Consider the following 27,891-nt stretch of genomic DNA (forward strand, 5'->3'; position numbering starts at 1 on the left):
GTGGACGTCAGCCACGTGAACTTCAGCATCCATGGCTTTCCCCAGGCATCATCCTGCATTGCAGACCCCTCGTCTGGTTCTTCTGTCTCGCAGATTAGCCTTGCTACAGCCTTTTTGCACATCCTGGCCAAGTGTCCACTGACCTTACAAATCCTACAGGTATATTGCTGAAACCTGCAGTATGTCTACCCCTGCAGCTCCAGCATGAGCTGAGATTGTTGTTAACAAAAGGACTGTTACCAGGCATTCCTCTCTGATTGCCCATTTGGTTGTTTCTAAGCACTCTGATGTTGGGTGTTAATGGTCCCATCGTGGGACGCATTGTTCTTTGTGATGGCGTGAATTGCCGATCCCCTTTCCATTGTCCCAGTTGCGAGCCCACCCTGGAGTCTGTTGCTGCCTGGGTGGTTTCGAAATGCCCTTGCCTGCCTGTGGGGTCCCGGGCCGCATTCACAATGTTAACTCCCTGGTCCATCGCCACGTTGGTACCAGGGCTGTGCTTAGCTTGGTCTCCTCTTCCCCTGCCATGAAAGTCTGAGCTATCAATGCCGCCCCTTCTAAAGTCAAGTCCTTGGTCTTTAATGAGCTTCCTGAAAATCCCCACATGATTAATGCCCTCAATGAAAAAGTCCCTTAACATCTCCCCGCTGCAGGCGTCTGTGAACTTACAGAGACTGGCCAAGCGCCGCAGGTCCGCAACGAAGTCCGAGATGTTTTGTCCCTCCCGACGCCGGTGTGTGTAGAACCGGTGCCGGGCCATGTCAACGCTACTCGCAGACTTAAGATGCTCACTGATCAGCTGGCTTTTGTGGTGCGAGCAGGTCTTTCATCAGCGCATACGTCTGTGGTCCGCAGCTGGTCAGTAGATGCGCCCTGTCGCTCCTAGCCAGTCCTTCATGACAAAGCTCTGCTGGAGTCTTTCCACGATATCGTCCCAGTCCTCACCCACACAGTAATGTTCCTCTATGCTACCGGTGGCCATCCTCGTGGTTCGGTGATTCCCGTTTCTCGTCGCCAAATGTGGTGTCCCTGCACCTTACTACAAATTCACACAAGGCATGTATAGCAGATTGTCACACTGTGACCTTAACCTTTATTGCCCAGGACCAAGGAGTGCTGACCTGGGCGGGACCTCCCTTTTTATACCTGGAAACCTAGGTGAGCAGTGTCTCCCGCAAGTTCACCCCCTGTGGTCAGGGTGTGCATTTCTAGGGTATAAGTACAGTGTACAGGAGTTGCATGAAGGTTACAGTTACATGAAGATTACCGTTGCATGATGGTTACATACATGACAGTTTAGATCATTTTTGCATAATCAATGCACCCAGGATAGAAAAGGACTGGCATTTAAAGCTGTAGACTTTTACAGGAATGTCAGTGGTTTGGGTAAGAGTTGAAGTTTGAGGGGATGGGATCAGTTTGGGACAAAAATAAATACTGACCCGGGGATCCCGTCGACGTGATTTGCCAAAGGGGATTAACACAGATATGTTTCTGTTATCTTACCGCGCCTCGTCTAAAGGTGTTGACTCCGTGCTGGGATACGGTTCCACAGGTGTTAGGTGCCCACCTGTAACTCGCCAACGTACCTCACCTTGACAATAAATGCTGAAACCTATTCGATCACTGGAGCCATCACAATTCAGCCTGATGAGGTCCTCCTATTAACACATGCTCTCGGCCTGCAGGGGCCACTGGGTAGTGATCAAGAGCAGGAAGCCTGGCTGATGTTTCTGTTCCTAGCCCAGGGCCACTGTAGTGACTCAAACACTGCCCCCTTTGGCATCAGCCGAGCCCTTGGATCAAATCTGGGACCCGAGGTGGACTCTTTGCTCAGGCCGGAGTTAAAATTACAGTCGGGTCTCGATGATGCCATTGGGCCGCAACATGCCCATGTAAAGAAGGACCATGTTGGCTTCGGATGCCTGTTCTTGCTGCCTGCTCAGGAGAGCGGGTTAAAATTGCAGATGTTGCGATCACGGCAGCTTTCAGACAGGTAAGAGCCGGGGCGATTTTAACTGCCAGGTTCCTGCTGAGCGAGTAGGGTTAAAATCACCCCCCATAATGTTATACGTCTCAAAGAGCTGAATTTAGCAGTGGCCCAGACGCAAATCGGGTACTGGCCTTTCCAGTGCTAAATCTGTCATCATTACATCTGTTTTACACTCTTAAATCAGGCATAACAGTGTTGAATTTAGACTTCAATGTGCCGTTAAGGTCCTGCAACTTTACATCAAAAGGCCACTGTCGTCCTCTTGGCAACAATACAAGATCGATGGAAGCAATGAAGCATCAATGTTTCTGACAAGTTCCTGGAGGATAATTAAAGTATGATGAAAATTTGAGTCAACGTATTCTTTTCAGTGAGCCTACTTTTGCTGTGTTCAGACGTGACGGTATTTTTACAGAAGCCCACATGTGTTGATGGCACAGTTTAAACATTTGGAAAACAGTACTATTGAACAACTGACAACAGACTCAAAGGCCTGGATCTTATCAGGGGTGGGTTATGTAGGCGGGCGGGTGGGAGGAGGCGGGAATGGAGTTTCAGATGTCCAGGGTGTCTCCGCATGCTGTCCTTGGCATGTTCCCAGCCCGGACAGGCTTGGTGTCCAGTGGGGTGGAGAGCACTCCGGAACAGACCGCAGGAGCAGGCAGGTCCGATCCACAACCTGGCGGGATCTGATCTCGGGGGTTGGTCCGATCCCTGACCCGATCTCGGGGGTGGTCCGATCCCTGACCCCTGACCCTCAGAGGGCGTTGCATGTAGGATGGGGGGGGGGGGGTGGGGCATCTGATCCTGGGGGTGGTCTGATCCCTGACCCCCAAAAGGGTGCTGTCTGTAGGTTGGGGTGGGGGGCTGTGATCAGGGGTACATGGTGGGCTGGAGGAAGAACTCCTGGCCCACAAGCAGTGCTGTGAAGCACTTAACCTTCTCCCTGAAGCTGTCCTCGCCTCTCTTCCGCTGCCGGGTTTCCCGAGGTTTGGGAAACCCGGCCGCCCACTGTAACACCTGCAAAGCAGGTTCAATCACAGACTGCCAGCCTCACTAACAGATTTAAATTGCCAACCCTGGGAGTGGATTGGGTACCTGCCCCTTGTCCCGTTTCTGTAAAACCCGGAAGTGGGCGGGTTGAAGGAGGGCTGTGGTCGTGGTTCAGAATTTTAACACTTTTATCCTCCACCTGCTCCCACTTTCATGCACTAAAATTCCCCCTAAAGTCCACCACCATGTTGGATACTACAGGATAACTAGTGTGCTTCCATTACAGGGAAGATGTGCTGACATCTGTGCTTCTTCACAGCAAAGGCTGTGCAACAAGCTTTGTACCCACATATAATGCACACGGCTCACCTCATTTGGTCTTCTGGTGTAAGCCCTAATTACATATTCATGGATGTCTCTCAGCACAAAGTGTGCCCACCATTGGGAGCTCACAAGGTGGTGGTATGGTGGAAGATCTGGTATTTCTGTATGACCTGTAAAGGGCTGCAGCAGCCATTATAAGGGACGTGGCCACTGAAAGGTAAGTCGCTGTAAATTCTGGAGATTTTTTTTTACAGCTGTTGAAAATAAGTGGCGGGCAAATATTGAAAACAGCAAAAGGCCCTAGAGGTCAAAATTATTATTTCGGCAGGGAAAAATCTAGATCTAGATGGAGAAAGAAGCAGCTGGCATAAAAAAACAAAACAGTGGATGGCACAAAAAATATGGAAGTGGGAAATGCAGTGTGTGGGCAAACAATGGTCCTGCACAGCCTTTGATGGGTGGTGAGGTGATAAATGGGAGTAAGGTGGGCAGTGCAACATGGCTAGCAGGAGGTGGTGACCACGGTCAGCCCGGTGTACAGAACCTGCACAAACCGGGAACAACTGTGGAAATATCAGGCAGATCATAAGCCCTGGAACGGATACTCTGCACGCCCATATACCAGGGTAGGTTGCTAAAGTAAAGTACAAAATGTCACCTGTCCATCTGTTACACATTTACTGCCTGACCATGCAAAGTTTTCCGACTTACGTGAGTATCATTAAAATCATACTGCATAGGCAGTGAAATTAGCGACATCTTTAAACCCAAAGGCCGCCAATGAAATGAACATAGAAATATAGAAAGTAGGTGCAGGAGTAGGCCATTCGGCCCTTTGAGCCTGCACCACCATTCAATATGATCATGGCTGATCATACAACTTCAGTACCCCATTCCTGCATTCTCTCTATACCCCTTGATCCTTTTAGCCATAAGGGCCACATCTAACTCCCTTTTGAATATATCTAACGAACTGGCCTCAACAACTTTCTGTGGTAGAGAATTCCACAGGTTCACAATTCTCTGAGTGAAGAAGTTTCTCCTCATCTCGGTCCTAAATGGCTTACCCCTTAGCCTTAGACTGTGAACCCTAGTTCTGGACTTCCCCAAGTGGACATTAGCAGGCACACCCTACTATGTAGGTTTAAAAGTTCACCAGCTCTTTGAATTCCTGTTTAGTAAAACATGATGGGCTAGACTTTCCACTTTGCTGTCTATCGCCCAAAAAATGGGCGCTTTTCCAGCAATGTTCGATGTCTCAGCGTTACCGATCGCTGGCTCATGGCCCATTTTTTGGATGCCGATTTTCCACCCGGCGATCGGCCAGCGATGTCAAATGGGTGATGCAAAAGGTCACCGATGTGACGCTCGCCCAACAAACGGCCAGTGATGTGGTAGGCAAAAGCTTCCCGAGCAACGGCCTTCTGCACACGCGATCTTAAACATTTTTTCTGGTTTCGCACATTTGAGGAGGTCAAGGGTCATCCACACATGCGCAGAAGGCAAATGGAGGGGTAAAGAGAGAGAGGATAGAGAGAGAATGAGGAAGGCAGAGGAGAAAGAAAGAGCAGGTTGACGGTAGAAAAAGCAGGTAAATAATAGTTTTCAAAATAATAGATATTATTAACAGTATCACTTTAGAGGACAGAGAAAGAGCAGAGTGACAGTAGAAAAAGCAGATAAATAACAGTTTTCAAAATAATAGCGAGAAATAATAGTAATATGTCTGACTCTGATCAGAGTTTACATGATGTGGAGGGGGTGAGGAAGAGGGCCAAGCTGTTTTCTGACAAGGCCAACGAGGCCCTAGTCATGGAGGTGCACTCCCGTGGACCCAATTAACCCAGGCTGCTAAGGGGAAACCCGCCCCCCGGGCATATCGGAAGATATGGGGCGAGATCGCTGATGTCGTATCCTCTGCGTCGCATGAGGTGAGGGGCGCCGACCAGTGCCGTATGCGATGGAATAGCCTGGTTGCTTCGGCAAGAGTAAGTAGGATTTTTTATTGTAAAGATTCAAATTGTCTTTAAAACTATGCTCCTGAATTTAAGCTTGTTATTCCTACATATATCACATATATTCTCTAAGATCCGTTTTTAAATCTGTCATATTGCTCGCACTTACACTGGGGGGAGATCTGTCCTTGCTCACTGTCTGCCATGGGAGACTTTGGGATATCAGCTCCTGTCATTGTAATCGCCGAGTTCAGTGGAGATCAATTATGGATAAAATTCCGATTAGCATACAGGTTGAGCATCCAAAATCCGGAGTTCCAAAATTCAGAATGTTCTGGAATCAGGACTCCGGGCCTATCCGTGGCGGGGTCATCCAGAAACTGGAAAATGTTCCGAAATCCAGACTACCCCCGTCTCGCCCCGGCCCAACCTCGCTTCGGCCCTCGATCCGGCCCGACTTCGCCCACCCCGGCTCCCCCCCTTCTCCCCCCTCTCCCGCCAGACCCCACCTACCTCGGCCCAGGCAAAGACTTTCCAAAAGCCTGAAATACCTGGAATCTGGAACGGCCTCTGTCCCGAGGATTTTGGACGCTCAACCTGTATAACTATGGAAACTGTTGACTATCCATTTTAGTATCTTAGCTCATGCCATGCTCTTGTCACTTTTGCAGAGGAAGTTATCGAACAACAGGGGGGAGCAGAGGCACACCGGAGGCGGCCTCGCTCAGCTCCAGGAGCTGTCATCGATTGAGGAGAGCGCAGCAGTGCTTGTGGGGACTGACAGTCACTTGGCCACAACCTGTGGTCTTGTAGAGCCCACGCATGCACCACGTAAGTGTTTTAAGCAATGTTAAAGTAATGTAAAAGTAATGTAATGCAATTTAATTATAAAATATGAATGATGTCATGTTATGCATGCTGTCTCTGTGCTACTCTCAGATTGACAACGTAAAAACATAAGTACATAAGAGCAGGTGCAGGCCATCTGTCCGTTGTCCCCTTCTCTGTTTGCTCTCCATGCAGCCCCTTATCATTGGGGGGTGGGGGGGTCAGGTGGTGGGGTGGGGTGGGATGGGGGTGGGGTGTGTGGTGGGGGGTGGGTTGGGGGGTGGGTGTTTGGGCGTTCTTTTAAAGTATTTAAGACATTTCGTTATTGTAATAAAACATTTTTATTTCGATTCCCAGCAAGCCCCATCTTGCAATTATTGTTCTCTCCTTAAGGCCAGGTTATGCAACATACAGCACACCACAATAAACTCAGCGGCCTGGTCAAGGTGGTACTGTTGGCTGCCTCCAGAGTGGTCCAGGCATCTGAAGTGCTGCTTCAGCACCCCAACTGTCTTTTCGACGATGTTGCGTGTCGCTATGTGGCTTTCGTTGTAAGGCTTCTCAGTTTCCGTGTGGGGATTACGTAGAGGGGTCAGGAGCCAACTGGCAAGGCCATATCCCTTATCTCCCAGCATCCAACCATGACCTTCTGGCTGATTGACAAACAGGTCAGGGATAGCACTCTCATGCAGGATGTGCGCATCATGGATGCTGCCTGGAAATGTAACATTTACTGTCATGATAACTTGGTTGTGGTCGACAGCGAGTTGCACATTCAGGGAGTGGAATCCCTTTCGGTTATGAAACACCTCTGGGCGCTGTAAAGGGGCTTTCAGGGCAATATGTGTGCAGTCTATTGCTCCCTGCACCTTGGAGAAGTTTGCTATTCTTGAGAAACCCAAAGCCCTCCCAGTCTGAGCCTCCCTGGTCATAGGGAAGCTTATAAAGTCCATCCTGCGAGCGTAAAGGGATCAGTCAGCAGTTATGAGTAATGGTAGAAAACCTACAGCCCCCATCACTATCACTAATATTATCACTGTTGATATAACTGCCTTTTCTACTTCTACTAAACTGCCCTTTCTACAAAAATAAATGCAAATATAATTATATTTATAAATATGGATAAATTTGAATGGCTCCATCTGTAAAAGACCCTTAAATAACTCACAAATTATAAGCCCCTTGTTTTAGCAGCCTCCTCCCTTCTAACGTTCAAAATGATGTCCGTAGGGCCGCGCTCTATGAGGAAGGTCAGGGAAAAGCAACTATTCTGCAGCGATGTTCTCAGCGAGCGATCAGCCCGGTGATGTGCCGAAAGTTGCACCTGGCGATGTGATCACCTCAGCGATGTGAGCCAAAAGTTGCACCCGGCGATGTGCAGGCGATTACCTCGGCGATGTGAGCTGACAGTTGGAGGGACAATTTTCTGGCGATATTCCAGCCTAACTTTCCACTTTTCAGTCATGGGCAATGAAAGGCTGTTTTGGGCGATATATGGGTGATGTATCGGCGATGTGAAGTGGAACGTCTAGCCCGATGTGATCTTTCATTCAAATTTTCTGATGGAATCCAGCAGCCCTGAGTAAGCAGCACACACACACATGGAAAGGATATTAGGCAATAGTGGAAAACACTTCACTTCTGGCCTGCTCTGTGTTACAAATGCCGTGGATCTTTTAGTGTTATGGTGCCCAAAAATGGGGATGTCATTATTAACACTCCGAGTCTGCGTACACTCTGTATTCTGCATCAAATGGCATTGAATCATGAGAGGTCACTTGTGGGTTTTATTTTGTGGAATCGATTGCAATCTGATACTTCAATTTAATTTCCAGCCCGTTCAGTTGCTGACCATCTAGACGTATAGCACTAAGCAGCTAGAACGTATGTCAGAAGGGCGTTGACTTGTTTGCGGTACCATTGCTGTTTGCAATAGTTTGTCATATCTTCGTGAATCTCATTCAGAGATTCACACGCAAAAATGTTGGCGCTTAAAATGTTTAAAAAGGGACACAGCCATCGGTTTGAGGCCTTCTGCCTTCTGGTTCAGTCCTTGGAAGTTTAGCAACGAACAGCCTGCACCACAAAAGCAGCCAGAATGAGCATAAGGAAATAATTTCAATCCAATTGTCTTGCCGCAATGAATTCCCCAGCACTGTACTCATTTCACTTATTATCGGATTTGCACTCCATCAAGTGTCAAATGTAAACGTGGTGGGAGTCTCGGAGTGCCAACTCTGGTTGGGCGTTTTCCAGGAGGAGGTCTCATAAGAACATAAGAAATAGGAGCAGGAGTCGGCTATTTGATCCCTCGAGCCTGCTCCGCCGTTCAATAAGATCATGGCTGATCTGATCTTTACCTCAACTCCATCATCATCATAGGCAATCCCTCGAAATCAAGGAAGACTTGCTTCCACTCCCAAAGTGAGTTCTCAGGCGACTGAACAGTCCAATATGGGAATTACAGACTCTGCCACGGGTGCGACAGACAGTGGTTGAAGGAAAGGGTGGGTGGGGAGTCTGGTTTGCCGCACGCTCCTTCCGCTGTCTGCACTTGATTTCTGCATGCTCAGCGCTCTCCCGGATGCTCTTCCTCCACTTAGGGCGATCTTTGGCCAGGGACTCCCAGGTGCCGGTGGGGATGTTGCACTTTATCAGGGAGGCTTTGAGTGTGTCCTTGTAACGTTTCCTCTGCCCACCTGGGGCTCGCTTGCCGTGTAGGAGTTTCGAGTAGAGTGCTTGCTTTGGGAGGATCGTGTCGGGCATGTGGATGATGTGGCCTACCCAGCGGAGCTGGTCGAGTGTGATCAGCACTTCGATGCTGGGGATGTTGGTCTGAGCGAGAACACTGACGTTGGTGCATTTATCCTTCCAGTGGATTTGCAGGATCTTGCGGAGGCAGCGCTTTGAGGTGTCTACTGCATATGGTCCACGTCTCTGAGCTATATCGGAGGGCGGGTATCACTACTGCCCTGTAGACCATAAGCTTGGTGCCAGATTTGAGGTTCTGGTCGGCCCACCTGGAACCTCAACTCCACTTCCTGTCTGCTCCCCATAACCCTTGACGCCCTTCAGCTCATCACATGACCTCCCACCTCAACCGCCCCACTCCCATTATTGGCCACCCAGCACGTCCATCCTCACAGAGCACCACCTTCTCGACCAATCGGAAAGCAAGCAGACTCTTTGTTACCAGATTGGATGAATCTTGACCGTCAACCAAACAACTTCGTTCCCCAATTCAAATATCTTTACAACTAATAAAGAAAACGTTCAGAGAAAATGAGAAACAAAACACCATTATTTTTAATGCCGCGATGATTTTTCTCCAGGGCTGCTCCCAGCAGTGCGCTGTAGATTTATCTTTGATCCCTGGAGATTCCGGGACAGTCCAGGAGGGTTTGCCACCCGATGGCAGTCTTTTCTCCAAGGAGTTTCCCCTTGCTCCTCTGTGGAGTCAGGTCTGGGCCTGCCTCTGGATTTACACTGCAGGCTGAGCACAGTGCAGAACAGAAACCTCTTCACACCGACGCTAAGCTTGCAGTCTGAATATACCCTTCAAATCCACTTACCTGCAGCATGACTGACAGGGATTGGATGTACATTCTCCAGTTGCACAATTGTACGCGTTTCAAAACAGCGATTGAAATTGTACAGTGGGCTGGTCAGCATCGGTGCGAGGAAGATGGGTTAATGTTTTGGCTAGAGTCATTCTGCGAGGGCAGCCGTTTTGAAATACCAGCCATTGGGCCTGCAGAATATTCTATTTGTCTTTCAGCTTTACAGCATTTGCAATATTTTCCTTTTTTTGCTCAATTACCCCCTCTTCTGAAAACACAAACATACTGGGGAGCAATTTTATCTCAACATCATGTATGTACTTTGCCTCCAAGAACAGTTTATCTGAGTGCTGCACTCCTTAAAAATATCAAACATACTAAGCAATTATTGGCCACACAGAAAAGCATACTAAACTGTAGGTGAAAAAAATTGTTTCCACTTGTAGGTGAGTCCAGAACAAGGCGACATAAATAAAAGATAGCCATGAACAGGTCAAATAAAGAATTAAGGAGGAATTTCTTTATGTAGAAAGTGAAGGGAATGTGGAAATTGCTGCCACATGGAATGGTTGCAGCAGGTAGCATGGATACATTTAAGGGGAGGATTGATGCATACACGATTGAGATGCAAATAAAGGAATATGGGGAGGCGGGGTGTGGGGGGGGGGGCGGAGAGATATTTGGGAAGAGGCTAATGTGGAGTATAAACACAGTCATGGGTCAGTTGGGCCTAATGTCCTGTTTCTATGGTGTAGATTCTATGTAATTATCTGTAAATCCTTATGACTACATTTATAATGGAAATGGGCTGTATAAACATGTCACGCTGTAATTACACCCTCCAACCAGTGGTGGTGCTGTTGCATCTCAGTTTTGCATCTCTCAGCTCTTCAGCCTGTAATGCAAGGCAACTCTTAAGCTCTGACTAACTTCTTTGTTTCTCAAATTGCTGTAAGATTTGCCATTTGCCTATAATTAATAATATAAAATCTAAGTATTATACATAAATAAGGACAGAACGCATAACTTTAAAATGGGGACTAAATTATATATCTCTGTGTCCTGATCCACTTATCCTTTACCCTCTGACCCCAATTCACCTGAAGACTTGGTTTTCATTCCCCACTATGTAAGATCAACTGGTTTATGTATATACTTTTGATACACAATCAAATCAGTCAAAAAACAATGTTGGCTTACAAGTGCCAATGTTTAGACACTAAATTTAATAAGTGTAACATACCTGTTAAAACCAGCCGCATGAATGTATTGCTGATGAATGAAATGTTGTTTATAATATACCACAACCATTTATATTGCGTCAGGGTATGATACGTAAAACTGGAGCTTGGCTTCAGAAACATTTGAACTCGCGACCAGAAAAAAGCTGCAATTAAAATTACTATATTTAGATCAAATCAAACGTAGCAAATACCAGCAAACATTGTTAATAAAATGCTACCTTTCACCCTTGACTATTTTATTATTTGTACCACATTCCACATTTCATGCCACCAATATTTCAGGTAACTTTTTTCTTTGTTTTGCTAGAAGGACGAGAAGTTGTATCAATTTTTCTGTCTGTCAGTTAGGCTTTTTATAAATTTTAAGAGATGGTTGGATGGGCACTTAAAGTGCTGTAACCTGCAGGGTTACGGACCTAGAGCTGGTAATTGCGATTAGACTGGATGACCTTTTGTTGGTCGGCACAGATACGATGGTAAGTACTGCAGGGAATAGAATACGGCCAGGGTGATCTCCTGGACTAGTTTCGATTGCCTGGATGGGTCGGAGAGGAATTTTGCCAGATTTTTTCTGCTTAAATTGGCCTGGGTTTGTATCTGGTTTTGCCTCTCCCAGGAGATCACATGGCTCCGGTTGGGGTGGAATGTAAAATGTTTCAGTATAAGGGATGTTGCAATGGTGTGAGGCGGACTGGTTGGGCTGGGTGCTCTTTGCCTTTCCGTCATTGTTCATAGGTTTATATATAAACTTTAGGGCTGCTGGCCAAGGGCCGTGCGGCTCTTTGTCTGCCGGCGTGACACGATGGGCTGAAATGGCCTCCTTCTGCGCTGTAAATTTTTATGTTTCTATTTAGGAAAATATGAACCTCTATAGATAAGGGAATATTCACATCCTGTCTCAGGGTTTTAGAAAAATACTTAAAATAATGTACATCTATCACAAAAATGGGTTACAAATCATTAGCTGCATTATTGCAGTTACTGTAAACAGGGTTTCAAATTACTGATATGTTTGCAAAACAACCGTGATGGAAACATTATTTCCGATGGGTATGGTAGTCTAGCAGTTATGGCGCTGAGACTGTGATTTCCCAGCCCACCAGAGCATGTTGTAAAACTGAATTCAACTCGTTTGTAATTGGTGGGCGAGAACCAGAAAATAACCTTAAAAACTGTTTTCATCCCAACTAGTTTATTGATGACCTTCAGGGAAGGGAACCTACTGCCCCTACCTAGTCTGGCCTACACGTGATTCCAGTCCCACACCATCTGGTTGATTTAATGCCCTCATGGCAGCCAGAGATGGGCAATAAATACAGTTAATGTTTCCCACATCTCAAGAACAAATGAAAATGAACATTAATTGCCCAACAAATATGGCTACCGTGCGTCATGAGAAACATGTGCTACACTGAGTTTTACGGAGTTGGGGCTGGGTCAGGTGAACAGGTCTCTCCTTTACACATTTAGAATTACAGTACATTTCAGGAGAAGAGCAGATCTTCTACAAGAGATACTTCTGCCATCAAAGGCTTATGTTTCACAGCGTGGAGGCCCCGATCTGCGTGCGAACACCAGGGGAAGGTCGGGGCCATAAAAGGAGCAGCGTGGAGGCCTCGGGGAGCAGCGGTAGGTATACTACTCCAGGGGGCAGCGCGAGCTGGTGCGGGAGGGTGACAGCAGTGAAGAGTGACGTCATCAAGGTCCAGGTCGGTGATTGGAGGTGGGCAGATACAGCAGGAGCGGTGAGATCGGAGCAAAGGAGCAGCGAGAGACTGTGGAGGGATGTGATCGGGGCCCGGGAGAGGCGTGAGTTCAGGGCCAGGGGCAGCACGGGGCCAGTCCACACTGCGATATGTGTGCGCACTAGGTCCGTGCAGCAGTGCTGGTCTCCAGTTGTCTTGGGTAATCCTTGCCACTGGACCAAACCTAGCTCTGTCAAGCCCGTGTGGTGGCTGGTGTGCAACGGCCACCACACGTTAAAAAAATCCACGCACAGGCATCTTCCATCCTTCAGGATGTAGTTCGGGTCCTTCATTGAAACACTAGTGAACTTATCCTTTCTTGGCGTGGAAGCAAGTCATCCTCGCTTCGAGGGACCGCCTATGATGATGATGGTGACATTTCAGATAAATAAAGTTCCTCTTGAACACATAGTTCCAGAGTAAGCGCACTCAAAAAAGCAGAACATTCATCGATGGAATAAACCTTTCCTCAAAAGAAATAGCTGCTCAATATCACAACTTATGTGTGGTCAACATACCAAACCAGTGTGCTTGGGTTGAGCAATTAAGGGATTAATAGGAATGTTTTGAGATAAATCCTTCACTTGCTTGATAGCAATTGGGTACCAGTGGCGCTGATGCATTTAAATTGGAGTTTCAATCCGCTGCCTTGTGATTAGGGCCTATAACCGTTTCTCCAATAAAATCTGACTGAACAAAGTGAGCAATGAAGCAACTTACGGGAAGAGCAGTTAACTCCATAGTAACCAGTGCGTGTGCAGTCGCATTCGTAATCTTCCATCCCGACGTTAACACATACTCCATTATTCTGGCACGGGTAATAACAGCAGGGATTTACTACAGAAAGAAACAGCACAAATTTAGAGTCAATGTTCAGAGAAATGTCACTTTTTGGCAAAACATTTGACTGAATTTTCACGCTTCACGAAGATCACCTGCAGTTCTTAAAGGGACAATTTTGTGAAATACATTTGAGGGAGGTCGTTTTTGGACACCTCAATGCTTGGAACAACCAGGAGAGGCCTCGACAAGTGTTCTGGCTCAGCATTCAGTGTCAATGTAGGAGCAGATTTATGGTATGGCCATAAGAAGCAGATTGAGACCGACCAAACTCATCTCGTGTCGGGCCTCTACGGCCAGCAGACAGAGAAGACTTTCATTCCTAGGTCTCAGAGGTCAAAGGCCAGTACCAAACCCACTGCATCACCCAATCTCCCACATTTTTACAGATTTAATATGTAAGAACATTTTGATGGCAACCACAATCTGCACTATAATGGCAGATGCATCATTTAACTGATCTGTGCTCTCTTTACAAGCCTAGAAAAATGGTATGTAAATAAGGTTACATTGTTCTATTGGAACACTATAGGGTTTCAACAATATACTGTTACCTGTATGGATATATAATTTTGATCTGAAATGTTAAATATATATATAATGATGCTAAAAACAACTTTTTCATCATAAAGACCCAACTAGTGTACTGATGACCTTCAGGGAAGGGAACCTACTGCCCCAACCTAGTCTGGCCTACATGTGACTCCAGTCCCACACCATCTGGTTGATTCTTTGGGCTGGATTTTCCGGTCGTTTGGGCTCCGGGTTTCGCACGGAGCAGCGTGAAAGTTGGCGTTCAGGTCTCTTGCGCCCTGCCGCGATCCTCCGGTCAGGTCTTGCAGGCAGCGCCGTCAGGAAGAGCTGTGCCGAGTGTGCAACGTTCCTGGTTTGGACTCTTGCCCGATGCATCCGCCCGGAACTGCGCCTGCAATGACCGCCTGGGAAATCAGTGTGGTCCAGCATAGCCGACGGCGGTGAGGTAGGTATAGCACTCCGAAGGTAAGTGCGAGCGTTTGTACTTTTAATTTTTTTTTACCAATTTGTGATGTGGTGGCGTGCGCAATGTTTTGGAAATGCTTTTTGTGTTTTTTTTAAGGTTTCCCTTCCGGCCTCTCTCGGGACGCACACGGCCCGGCACTTTAGTTTGCGAGTTTCTCATCCTTGCACCACGAGTGATGTATAATGCCTCCCTTCGCGCTGCGTCCCCTGAGGCAGGGCCCAGATGCCGAAACTTCATTACACAAATACGATCGGTAACTTTCCCGTCCCACCTCCGTTTTCACCCTGAAAACTGAAAAGCCTAAAGTCTGGCGCTTAATATATATATATATATATACTGATGCCAAGGTTTACAAAACAGGGATTGAGAACTATAATAAGCTGCATAGAATGCGTATCATTGTCAAGCACCAAATAAAACATAACAACATAGACTGTTAAGCCCGATTATAATGTAAAGAATTACAAACAACAATTAATAAGATGACAAGATATTCATGACAAAAAAAAAGCTCGTATCAGCAACTGAATAACTAGCACACCAAATAAGTTGGGCATCTTCCAATATGTGTAAAAATAAGATGTGAACTCTTTAAGCAAACTAAAACAGACTGCGTCAGGGAGAATGACGAGGGGCAATATCTCAGCGATAAAAAAAAACAGGTGTAAAAATAGGAACGGGCAAAAGCAAACAGCTGGATGGAAATCCCAAGGCTAACTCCAAAAGGGTAAGAGGCAGAAGCCACAGGGCCACCCCACAACGTCAATCAGCAAACTGACCAATGCAGTCAACTGAAAACCCTGTAAGTGGAAGTCTGAAGACCACACCAATATTTCCAGAAGGTGGAAATTGAGCTAGAGAGTACACATGGTCAGGTCTGAGTGAGCTACTTTTCACAGTCGCTCAACCCAAGCAGAGTTACAAGCAATTCTAGTCCGAGCCAAAGGATTGGGATGCAGCATGCAGTGGGCAGTCGACAAGATGACCAGTTCAGAGTTCAGGGAGATTACAGCCAATAGATCCAATCCAGAGTGAAGCAAATTAAAAGTGCGAAGAAACCGCATGAGAAGCCGCAACAAAAAGTTATGGATTTTTTCTGCACTCTGCCACCTCCCCCTTTAATTTCCACCCCGGTAACGGCCGGCCGGCCGGTACGCGTCCCCTGAAGCTGTCGCTGCTATCGCCCTGCACTGCTTCAGGGGGCGAAAGCCAATTTTGTGGCCGGGGTGCTCACGGGGCGATGTGCATGGCGATGATGTTACGATCTCCGGGCGCAGAAGATCGAGGCGCAACGCCGTAGCACCGCCGCTAAACTCCCGCCCAATATGGCGGGTGTCATTGCCAGTGTCGCGCCCGGGCGATGAGGCGTTTGCGCCCCGTTAGCATAAACCTGGAACTTGTGGGGCATTTACGTCCGCGTGTGCGGCGTCCATGGCCATAGGCCCCCGGGAAATCCGGGCCATTGTTTCGAAACGCTGTCTGATTGGCTGGTTCATGGCAGATTTTGCGTTCGGCGATATGCAGATGTGATTGAGCGGAAACGCAGGGGGGGGGGGGGTGGTTTGGGGCGGGGTGGAGAGAAGAAAAAACACTTTTCAAAACGCTCGTAATGCTGAGTGCAATTTGCAGCGGAATCGCTGATTACGCCCGAAGAGGAAACTTTACCCCATCAACTCTTCCTCACCACCTCCAACACAAGTTTCAGAATGACATCTCTGAAGATGGACAGGTATGTTATTAGTACGATACAAGGTCTTAAACTGGAACTCCCACAACCGAGTCCAAAATTTTGGAATTATCAACCAAATGCCCTCCTGTTCTCCATCTGCGATTTCAATACCTAATTCGGCAATCCACCATTCGTGTCAAACAGATGAGTGCTTATTCACTCCTGCCTTGCACCCTATCACAGACCGTGCCTTTTGTCCATTCCTCCCCTCCCCCTCTCCCTGCCCCTGCACTTGTTTAAAATCTGTTACGTCTCCAACTTTTTCCCGTTCTGAGGAAGGGTCATCGACATGAAATGTTAACTCTGTTCCTCTCTCCACAGAGGCTGCCTGACCCGCTGAGTATTTCCAGCCTTTTCTGGTTTTAGTTTGGATTTCCAGCATCTGCAGTATTTTCCTTTTGTGCGAGAGCTTTTTGTTCATAGAATGCAAGGACACAACTGTGGCACATTTTCTCAGCAACTGGGACTGTCACTGAAAACTGGAGTCGCTCATCAATATAGATGGCTCGCAATAGTGAGAGAAACGAGAGGTGTAACAGGAATACCCTATCCAAACCCACCAGAAAAATGGCATACTCTGAGGGATATCAGTCCCTCCCTTGCAAAGGACAGAAATAACCTCTCAGTATGTAACTTGATCACTGTCATTCAGGGAAATGAACTTCAGGAATCATATCAAAAATTCAAATCTAAAAATCCCCTCCCCACCCCCGCAAAATAGGTATTCTCAGGGTACACCCTCATTTGTTTAGGAATCAAGCTCTCAAACCACCTATTCTACTGCAGTGGTTCAAACTTCTTGTAGTCGTTGTTCAGCAGTTTGGCTACTGGAAGAGAATTTTAAAACGGGGAATAAAAAGGATCGATCAACTGGCGGAATTCAAAACTTGGTATCTGCCAGCTTGTAATACCACCCCACGCAACACATGTCCAGACAAAGAAAACTGGTGCTCGGAGAAGGAATTGCTCTCTCCAGCATTTTCATTTAATGCGTTTCAAGCGTCTACACGGGGAGAACAGAGACAAACTGCTCCTCCATTGTTAATATTGAGCCTGCGGTGCCCACGCCAAATGACTCAGTTACCTCGCCGGAGGTGGTTCATTGTCGTCCGCTGGCTGCTCACTGCACAGCTCACTGATGAGGGGCAGAAGTGCCCCTGCAGCGGGTCGGCCGACGCAATGAGCCATCAGCGCCGCGCTGACGCGTCACACTGTTGGCCGCTCCGCTCCTGCACGGCAATTTCCCACGCAGGGCGGAAAGGGGTCGCCGCCGGTCGGTGGGGGGTCAGCACGTGCCCGACGGGTGGCACGGAAACCCGTGCCCACCGCTCCTGGCCCGGAGACAATTTAGGATGGGTCGGTTCATCCGTCGGCCCCCGGTCGGTAAGGCCTATCTGCTTAACGGGGGGGGGGGGGGGGGTAATTTCAGCCCCCAGATCTACAGCATATTCTGAGAACTTATCAGTATTTTTAAAATATTCATCAATGGGATGTGGGCATCGCTGGCAAGGCCAGCATTTATTGCCCATCCCTAATTGCCCTTGAGAAGTTGGTGGTGAGCCGCCATCTTGAACTGCTGCAGTCCGTGTGGTGTCTCTTGAAAGGATACCAGTGTCTGGAATTTAATTTCCTGGCCTTCACTGAAGAAATATTGACTTGGGAAGAGACTACAGCCTGGTTCCTGCCATCACCTAAGTGTTCATCTATTCTTTAAACTGAAATCCCTTTTCTCAAGATTCACTGTTGATTAAATATTTAAAAATAATCAAGGCAACAGGAGAGCAACTGATTGTACCTTCAACTAAAAAACACACTTCCTTTCCACAAATCCTTACTTCCTGTTGTGTTAACATTTACCATTAGAATTTCCTATGTCCGATGTTATATATGTAAACTTTACCAGTGTGTAAGACTTGCTGCTAGGGGGCACACCTGTGGGAGACCCAAGGGTCACCTGCACACCCTGGACGAGCAGGTATAAAAGGCAATCTACCATGCTGCCTCCTCACTCTGGAGTTACATTAAAGAGACCAAGGTCACAACAGTTTGAGCTTACAGCATACAGTCTTGTGGAGTTATTCTGAACATAACATCCATCTTTACACTAGCCTGTGGAAACTCAAAACTGATATTTGAGTTTAACCGCACATCTGCCCCTCACCCAAAGTCGCAGTGCCATTTGTGCATAAATAATGGCGAGCACCATAAGCACCACCATTATTTTGGCAACAAAATTGGTCAATTTAATGCCAAAGCAAAATACTGCAGATGTTGGAAATCTGAAATAAAAACAGAAAATGCTGGAAATACTCAGCAGGTCAGGCAGCGTCCGTGGAGAGAGACAGGGTTAACGTTTCAGGTCCAGTTCTGATGAAGGGTCATCGGCCTGAAACATTAACTCTGTTCCTCTCTCCACAGAGGCTGCCTGACCCGCTGAGTATTTCCAGCATTTTCTGTGATCAATTTAATGGCCTTGCGTATATTTTGATGACTTCATTAAAGTCCTTACACCAAGGCCACTCAGAGCACGTGCAGAATATCTAATTTCCCAGGAGGCATCAGTAACAATCAGCTGTACAGATGTTTCCACTTGTGGGGAAGACCAAAACTACAGGACATCAATGTAAGATTGTCACCAAGAAATCAAATAGCGAATTCAGAAGAAACTTTTTCACCCAGAGTGGTCAGAATGTGGAACTCGCTACCACAGGGAATGGCTGAAGCAAATAGTATTGATGCATTTAAGGGGTGGTTAGATAAGCATATGAGGGAGAAGGAAATAGAGGGTTAAGCTGATAGATTTAGATAAGGAAAGACGGAAGGAGGCTCGTGTGCAGCATAAACGCTGGCATCGACTGATTGGGTCGAATGGCCTGTTTCTGTGCCGTACCTCCTGTGTAATGCTACAAATAGCTTTCTGTAGAATCTAACAGTTTCTACTCAGTTGTTTTTCCAAAATAATTTGAAGAAAAGCTCGAGGGAATATTTCAAAATCTTTGTTCCAGTAAAATTTTGAATTGAGTTTTTTTTCTTGAAACAGGGAGGATGTATTTTTAAGTTAACCTGCCTGGACAGGATTGGTTTGACCGATTTTACTTTCCATTGTCAGCAAAGGGTGAGGTGTAAAGTGAACGGCTAATCTAATCCTGTCAGTTAGTCTCAGAGACTACACAAAGTGTGTATGTGTGTGAGAGAGAGAGAGAGAGAGAGAGAGAGTACTGATCACACAATGGCTGTAGCTTTGCGTTTGTGTTCTATAAAGTTTAGAAAGTATGTTAAACTGAGAGAGCCTGGGACCAGCGAGAGGGTGAATGATGGGGAGAGAGAGAGTGTGTGTACTGACCACATAACTGTTGTCGCTATTGGTTTGTGCTCTATCAACTTTAGAAAGTACATTAAACTGCGAGAGAGCGAGCGTGGGCTCAGCGAGACAGAGACAGAGAGAGAGAGAGAGAGAGAGAGAGAGAGAGAAACAATGGGATCGGCCGGCAGAGCGAGCTGGAATACTGCCTGGTCCGATAGGCAGGGGGCTTTGTCCGTTTAGAGGGCCACGCCTCATTACCCTGGTACTGGCGGCTGTTGCCCAGAAACCGGGCGTCCTGGAGGCTGACCTGGCCAGCAGGAAGGTAGGGTCTGTGGTGGGGTGGGGGGTGGGGCGGATAGGGTTATCAGGGAAGGGGAGGAATCCAGGGCGGCAGCAACCTGCAATATTCTTGGTGAGACTTCTTCTGGACCCACAAAAATAATTTGAAATTTAATGATTTGGTGCCTCTTCTGCTGTACAGCTGGATAAATCTTTCATAGGACCCTGGTTTGCACATTACGAGGGTCTACCACCCAAACACAGGTCTCTCAACAGAAAGCCGCTTTGGGAATGGTGTCGGTGTGAATGGGGTGGTAATATTGTTGGGGCTGCTACCAGCCCCACTTACATCAGGTGGCCCAAGTTAAGATCTATCCCCATATCATCCCTCGGGATACTATTAGTTTCAATATTCTCACTTCTGTTTTGTTAAAAATGGGAAATGATGAATGCTCAAGTTGCTTGCACCTGTCAGACTGAGACGGAAATGCAGTCCAACTGCTGGCTGAAGGACATCATTACAGTGAGAAGTTTATCCATTCATAATGGATTCTATCAAACATACAGCAGGAAAACATAACTTTAAGGTGGGGACTGAATTATATCCGTATGCCCTGTCCAATTATCACCCACCCACAGACTCCAGTTCACCTTAGGACAACACTTGATTTTGTCTTTCCCGATTGATTCCCTGTGGTGTTGCACATGGGGAACTGATGGGAGGGTGTAATTATGGGAAGACAGGTTTGAATAAGCAGCTTCCAGAATAAATGTGAATGTAGAATGGAAGACGTTGGCAGGAAATTTCACAAACATAAGATATATATAATATAGATAAAATAAAATCCCCGAGTTATTTTGAGTTTGTCATAATTGTAACACCTGCTAAAATGCTGTAATGTCTGCAATGATTAGTGTCAAAGTGCCAGCCCAGGCTCAGTGGGCAGCACTTTCGCCTCGGAGTCAGAAGATTGGGGGCTCAAGTCCCACTCCAGGAACCTGAGCACATAAATCTAGGCTGACACACCAGTGCCGTGCTGGGGGAGTGCTGCACTGTTGGAGATGCCATCCTTCAAACATTAAACCGAGGTCCCGCCTGCTCTCTCAGGTGGTCGTAAAAGACCCCATGGCACTATTTTGAAGAAGAGCAGCGGAGTTATCCCCAGTGCCCTGGCCAATATTTATCCCTCAACCAGCATCACTAAAAACTGGTCATTATCACGTTGCTGTTTGTGGGAGCTTGCTGTGTGCAAATTGGCTTCTGTGTTTCCTGCATTACAACAGTGACTATACTTTGTAATGTACTTCATTGGTTGTAAAGCGCTTTAAGACATCTGGTGGTCATGAAAGGTGCTATATAAATGCAACTTTTTCTTTCAATCCACTGAAAACAATTGCTAATGTTGTTATTACACAGGATACACAGCACAGAAACAGGCCATTTGGCCCAACCAGTCCATGCCAGTGTTTATGCTCCACTCCAGCCTCCTCCCGTCTTTCCCCATCTAACTCTATTAGCATAACCCTCTGTCCCTTCTCCCTCATATGCTTATCTAACCGTCCCTTAAATGCATCGATACTATTCGCCTCAATCACTCCCTGTGGCAGCAAGTTCCACATTTTCAACACTCTTTACCCAAAGAAGTTTCTTCTCAATTCCCTATTGGATTTCTGGGTGGCGATCTTATATTGATGGCCTCTAGTTCTGCTCTTCCCCACAAGTGGAAACACTCTGTGTCTACTCTATCAAAACCTTTCATAATTTAAAAGATCTCTATTAGGTCACCCCTCAGCCTTCTCTTTGCAAGAGAAGAGACCCAGCCTGTTCATCCTTTCCTGATATGTATACCCTTGCATTTCTGGCATCATCCTTGTAAATCTCCTCTGTACCCTCTCCAGTGCCTCTATATCCTTTTTATAATATAGCGATCAGAATTGTATACAGTACAAGTTTAGGATAACTTCTCTTCTTTTGAATTCTATCCCTCTAGCAATAAATCCGACTGCTTGGTTTGCGTTTTTATGGCCTTATTAACCTACACCGCTACTTTCAGAGAGATGTTACAGCCCCAGTCCACTGAAATCTATGGGTAAACTAAACACCCTTGGAAGATGATCCCAGGTCAGGGAACAACCTTTTGGGGGTCGCTGTGTGACCCTTCTGAAGATGTGCTCCAATTCCCTAACAATGGGAGATCTGGGACCATCACCAACTGTTAGCAACATCACATGGGCAAGTAGATCATTACAGAATATGGTGACATCAGTTAAGTATTTTATGTTTCCTGGTAAAGTGCGACATCACCACTGACACCTGGGAGACCCTGGCCGAAGACCGCGCGAGGTGGAGAAAGTCCATCCGGGAGGGTATTGAGTTCTTCAAGTCTCAACACTGAGAGCGTGAAGCGGTCAAGCGCAGGCAGCGGAAGGAGAGCACGGCAAACCAGCCCCACCGACAGCTTCCCTCGACGAATGTCTGTCCCACCTGTAACAGGGTCTGTGGCTCTCGTATTGGACTGTTCAGCCACCAGAGAACTCACTTTGGGAGTGGAAACAAGTCTTCCTCGATTCCGAGGGACTGCCTGTGATGATGGTTTTATGAACTAAAAGTTATTTGTAAATCTCAATTAATTGAACCAATGTCGCCATGTTTACTAAGAATAGCTCTCCAAGAACTTTCTGTGTTACTGCTCAGACAATCGTTGCACCGTTTGCCCCGACTTTCTCTGCTATTCACCTAACGCCACCTGTGAGCAGGTCTCTCCCAGTCACGGGCTACCGCTGTTGTTCCAATTTGGTTCGGTTTGTGAGATTGTTGAACAAAAGTTAGCGCAAACACAGACGGCCCCGGCATGCTGGCGCTCGCTCGAGAAGTCGAAGCGTTAGTTTGGGGAAGGGAGAGACAACACAAAGTGGAATAGTAAACTTACTGGCTGTGGTATCTGCCACCTTCAGGAAACCGAGCGGGAGAAACAGCGAGATAATCCTGGCAGCTGCGGGGTGAAGCCACAAACATGGTGAAGGAACTGTTTAAACATTACACTCGGTTAAAGCAGAGAGAGAGAGGGGGGAATAAAGTTAGTCAGTAAAGTGTAGCGTTCCCTTCACCTTCCATTGCAGAAGACCAGGCGATGTCTCTGGACTTTCTCCAAGTTTAAACAGGACAAACTGCAAGCAGCTTCAGTTTCTGGGGAAATGGCATTTGTCAATTGCTGTCCGCACCTGCCGAGGGAGGCAACTTGCCGGAGAGCCAGGGTGCACCGTTACTGCCCAAACTCTGCTCAGATCGGGCACTGCGTCAGCTGGGCTTCTCCGTGACCGCTCACGACATGACTGGAAGTAGAGATGGGTCTTAAAAAAAATACCACCGACCGTCTGGATGGGCGGAGATTAATGCAGAGCCGCCAAGTCTCACTCATTTACAAATACATCCTGCTCAAGCATTTTGATTTGTAAATGTGACCTTATCTAATACATCACGTCAACTGGCAAAAGCTGACAGCCCCTCAAAAGGCTGATAGCTGAGATAGCTTCTCAATATAGACAGGCCTCTGACATGACAAAGTGTAGGTTGAGCAGAGGGTACGCCCACTATGGCCCACAGTATGGCCCATGGGGCTGAAGAGAGCCGAGGGCCCAGGAGCAGCACGGGCCAGCCCACACTGCGATATGTGTGCGCACTAGGTCCGTGCAACAGAGCAGGTCTCCAGTCGTCCTGGTTAATCCTTGCCACTGGACCAAGACCTAGCTTTGTCAGGCCCGTGTGGTGGCTGATGTGCAACGGCCAACACACGTTAAAAAAATCCATGCACAGGCATCTTCCACCCCCTCAACTGGAGTTCAGGACTGGAACATCGGGTCCTTCATCGAAACATCTGTGAACTCGTGTGGAAGCAAGTCATCCTCGTTCGATGAGCCCACAGGTACACTCAACATCCCAGCAATTAGAATGCAGAAAGGATTGTTTCTGAAGTGAGATGTGCTGAGCGCTGGACAGCATTTGTGAATAAAGAAACAGAATTAGCAGTCGCAATATTTCCTCTAATAAAAGGGTGGGTTTGGAGTGTAGGGGGTGGTTAAAGTGTTAAAAATGGGATTCCCGACCAGATCCCGCCTCCAACCCGCCAACCTTCGGTTTTAACGGAGGCGGGACGGGGGCGGGATGCAGGGGGGTGGCGGGGTGGTGGTGGGTGTGGACGACCAACCAGCTCGCTGGGGGCGGGGTGTCAATTTAAATATTATAATGAGGCAGGAAGCCACATGTTGCTGAAGGGCTGGTGTGGGAAAGGGGGGTTATTGTTCACGGGACACTGGCACCAGTTCTGGGACAGGAAAGAACTGTAGCCATGGGACGGGCTGCACCTGATGGGACCCGTGTCACCGCGGAAAGGGTGAATAGGGAGGTGGCAAAGTTTTAAACTAGTAAGATGGAGGGAGGGATCTACAAGAAACAGAAAAAGAGAGCATAGGAAAGAATAAAGTAAGGGAGGACATTGATGGCAAGGGATTAAAAAAAGTTGTCGAACAGGAGTCTAAAAAGATGGTTAAACATAAAGCTAAACATCTATAAGACAAAGGTCCTCCACCAGCCTGTCCTCGCCGTACAGCACTGCCCACCCCAGTCATCAAGATCCATGACATGGCCCTGGACAACGTGGACCATTTCCCATACCTCGGGAGCCTCTTATCAACAAGAGCAGACATTGATGATGAGATTCAACACCGCCTCCAGTGTGCCAGTGCAGCCTTCGGCCGCCTGAGGAAAAGAGTGTTTGAAGACCAGGCCCTCAAATCCGCCACCAAGCTCATGGTCTACAGGGCTGTAGTAATACCCGCCCTCCTGTATGGCTCAGAGACATGGACCATGTACAGTAGACACCTCAAGTCACTGGAGAAATATCACCAATGATGTCTCCGCAAGATCCTGCAAATCACCTGGGAGGACAGACACACCAACATTGGCGTCCTTGACCAGGCCAACATCCCCAGCATTGAAGCACTGACCACACTTGATCAGCTCCACTGGGCAGGCCACATTGTCTGCATGCCAGACACGAGACTCCCAAAGCAAGCGCTCTATGCGGAACTCCTTCACGGCAAATGAGCCAAAGGTGGACAGAGGAAACGTTACAAGAACACCCTCAAAACCTCCTGACAAAGTGCAACATCCCCACTGACAGCTGGTAGTTCTTGGCCAAAGACCACCCTAAGTGGAGAAAGCACATCCGGGAGGGCGCTGAGCACATCGAGTCTCATCGCCGAGAACATGCAGAAATCAAGCGCAGGCAGCAAACCAGACTCCCCACCCACCCTTTCCTCAACGACTATCTGTCCCACCTGTGACCGGGACTGTGGTTTCTTGTATTGGACTGTTCAGCCACCCAAGGACTCATTTTAAGAGTGTAAGGAAGTCTTCCTCGATTCCGAGAGACCGCCTATGATGATGAAAAAGATGGTTAAACATAAAATGAGGAAATCTTATTAAAAATGAGTTAAACGGTCTGTACAACAATGCACACAGTGTCTGTAATAAAACAGGGGAGCTGAAGCCAATCAGGTGTTGCGAGGATCCAGATTACTGACTAGTAGGAACTAATAGGGATTACTGAGACATGGTTACAGAAAAATCAGGACTGAGAATTAAACATTGCACGGTATAACATATTTAGAAAGATAGAGAGGGTAAAAGGGGAGGTGGAGGAGCTGTACTTATTGGGGATAAGATAATGGCAGTAGATAAAAGGGACACAGCTATCGGCAAGACAAAAATAGAATCCGTATGGATAGAGATAAAAGATAATAAAGGATCAATCACACTAATAGGCAGAATCTACAGACCACCTAATAGTGGAAGGGAGGTGGAGGAATAAATATTCAGACAAATTAGGGAAATAAGTAAAAAACATAGAATAATAATCATGTGGGATTTCAACTTCCCCGATATTAATTGGACAGAAGAGGTAGGTAAAGGGGATAAGGGAACAGAGTTCCTACAATGTGTACAGGACTCCTTTCTAACCCAAAATGTAAAAAGCCAAACGGGATGATTTGCTATTGGATCCTGTAATGGGGAATGAACCAGAGCAGATTAGGGAAGTAAAAATAGGGGAACATCTAGGCAATAGTGACCATAATATAATATGCTTTGAGATGATAATTGAGAAGGGCATAAGTATGACGAAAACCAGGTTAATAGATTGGAGAAAAGCTGATTTTGAGGGGCTGAGAATAGAACTTGGGAAAATAAAATGGGCATCGATATTGGCAAACAGCGATGTAGAACAGCAATGGGAAACATTTAAAACAGTGTTCAACAGAGTGCAGGAAAAAGTTATTCCGCTAAAAGGAAAGAACAAATTAAACACTAATGAGACTGAATGGATGAATAATGACATAAGTAAGAAGAAAGACTTGTATTTATATAGCGCCTTTCATGACCACCGGATGTCTGTACTTATAAGGGAACAATTGAGGGTAAGGAAAGAGGCATACATCAAGTACATAGACGGCAGGGGAAACCATGGTAAGAGAGAATATGAAGAGATGAGGAGAGAAATCAAAAACCAATTAGGAAGGCAAAGTGGAACTATGAAATTAAATTATCAAGGAACATAAAACAAAATAGTAAAATATTTTACAGGCAGATCAATAAAAAAGGAAGGTTGGATGGGAATAGGGCCATTAAGGGATAGACCAGATAATACCACAGGCAATGATAGGGAGATGGCAGAAATATCACTGTCATTATTCACTTTGGTATTTACCAGGAATATAGAACAGGTGGACTTGGACTTGATGAGATTAGTAATGAGATAAGAGCATTTAAAATATAAAAAAGGGTATATATTAAATAAACTAATCAAACTCAAAATGGATAAAATCTCTGGTCCGTATGGATTGCATCCACATGTTTTAAAAGAATCTAGGGAAGAGATAGCAGAAGCATTATTACACATATTTAATAATTCGTTAGAAAAAGTTGCAGTGCCAGAGGACTGGCGGATAGTGAACGTAATACCGATATTTAAGAAGGGGGATAGAACATGTCCAGCGGATTATAGACCAGACAGCTTAACATCGGTGGTAGGGAAATAAAGGAGAAAATAGAAGAACATCTAGAAATGAAAAATACAACAATGAATATTACCCCCAATCTCAGGACCCTACACCCCGTTATCATCACCCCAATCTCAGGACCCTACACCCCGTTATCATCACCCCCAATCTCAGGACCCCACACCCCGTTATCATCACCCCAATCTCAGGACCCTACAACCCGTTATCATCACCCCCAATCACAGGACCCCACATACTGTTATCATCACCTCAATCTCAGGACACTACACCCCATTATCACACCCATCTCAGAAACCTGCACCCCGTTATCATCACCACCAATCCCAGGAACCCACAACCCGTTATCATCACCCCAATCGCAGGACCCCACATCCCATTATCATCACCCCCAATCTCAGGACCCCATACCCATTATCATCACCCCAACCTCAGGACCCTACACCACGTTATCATCACCCTAATCTCAGGACCCTACTCCCTGTATCACCCCAATCTCAGGACCGCATACCCCGTTATCATCACCCCAATCTCACGACCCCATACCCCGTTATCATCACCCCAATCTCAGGACCCTACACCCCATTATCAACACCCCCAATCACAGGACCCCACACCCCGTCATCAACACCCCCAATCACAGGACCTCACACCCTGTCATCATCACCACCAATCTCAGGACCCCACACCCGTTATCATCACCCCCAATCTCAGGACCCCACACCAAATTATAATCACCCCAATCTCAGGACCCTACATCCCGTTATCATCACCCCAATCTCCGGACACTACACCCCGTTATCATCACCCCAATCTCAGGAGCCCACTCCCCGTCATCAACACCCCCATTCACAGGACCCCACACCCCGTTATCATCACCACCAATCTCAGGACACCACACCCGTTTCATCACCCCCAATCCCAAGACCCCACATCCTGTTATCATCACCCCCAATCTCAGGACCCCACGCCCATTATCATCACCCCAATCTCAGGACCCTTCACCCCGTTATCATCACCACA

At 47.0% G+C, this 27,891-nt stretch overlaps 1 protein-coding gene across 2 annotated transcripts in view; it reads right to left on the reverse strand.

The window, feature by feature from the left end:
• The window catches only part of LOC139232473 (prostaglandin G/H synthase 1-like), a 101,510-nt gene extending 78,407 nt beyond the window's left edge, over nt 1–23,103 (reverse strand). Inside the window, exons 1-4 of one of the 2 annotated variants that reach the window (XM_070862720.1) lie at nt 22,903–23,103; nt 22,725–22,787; nt 13,363–13,479; nt 10,897–11,040 (exon numbers count right to left, since the gene is read on the reverse strand). In XM_070862720.1, coding sequence (XP_070718821.1) covers nt 10,897–11,040; nt 13,363–13,479; nt 22,725–22,787; nt 22,903–22,909 — 331 coding nt within the window. In that variant the 5' untranslated portion in view covers nt 22,910–23,103. Of the gene's footprint in view, nt 1–10,896; nt 11,041–13,362; nt 13,480–14,036; nt 14,154–22,724; nt 22,788–22,902 lie in introns of those variants that run through there. The other variant, XM_070862721.1, reaches the window with a different exon arrangement.
• Nucleotides 23,104–27,891: the final 4,788 nt, after the last annotated feature.

This window comes from Pristiophorus japonicus, chromosome 20 (assembly GCF_044704955.1).
Source record: "Pristiophorus japonicus isolate sPriJap1 chromosome 20, sPriJap1.hap1, whole genome shotgun sequence".
NCBI lineage: Eukaryota > Metazoa > Chordata > Chondrichthyes > Pristiophoridae > Pristiophorus > Pristiophorus japonicus.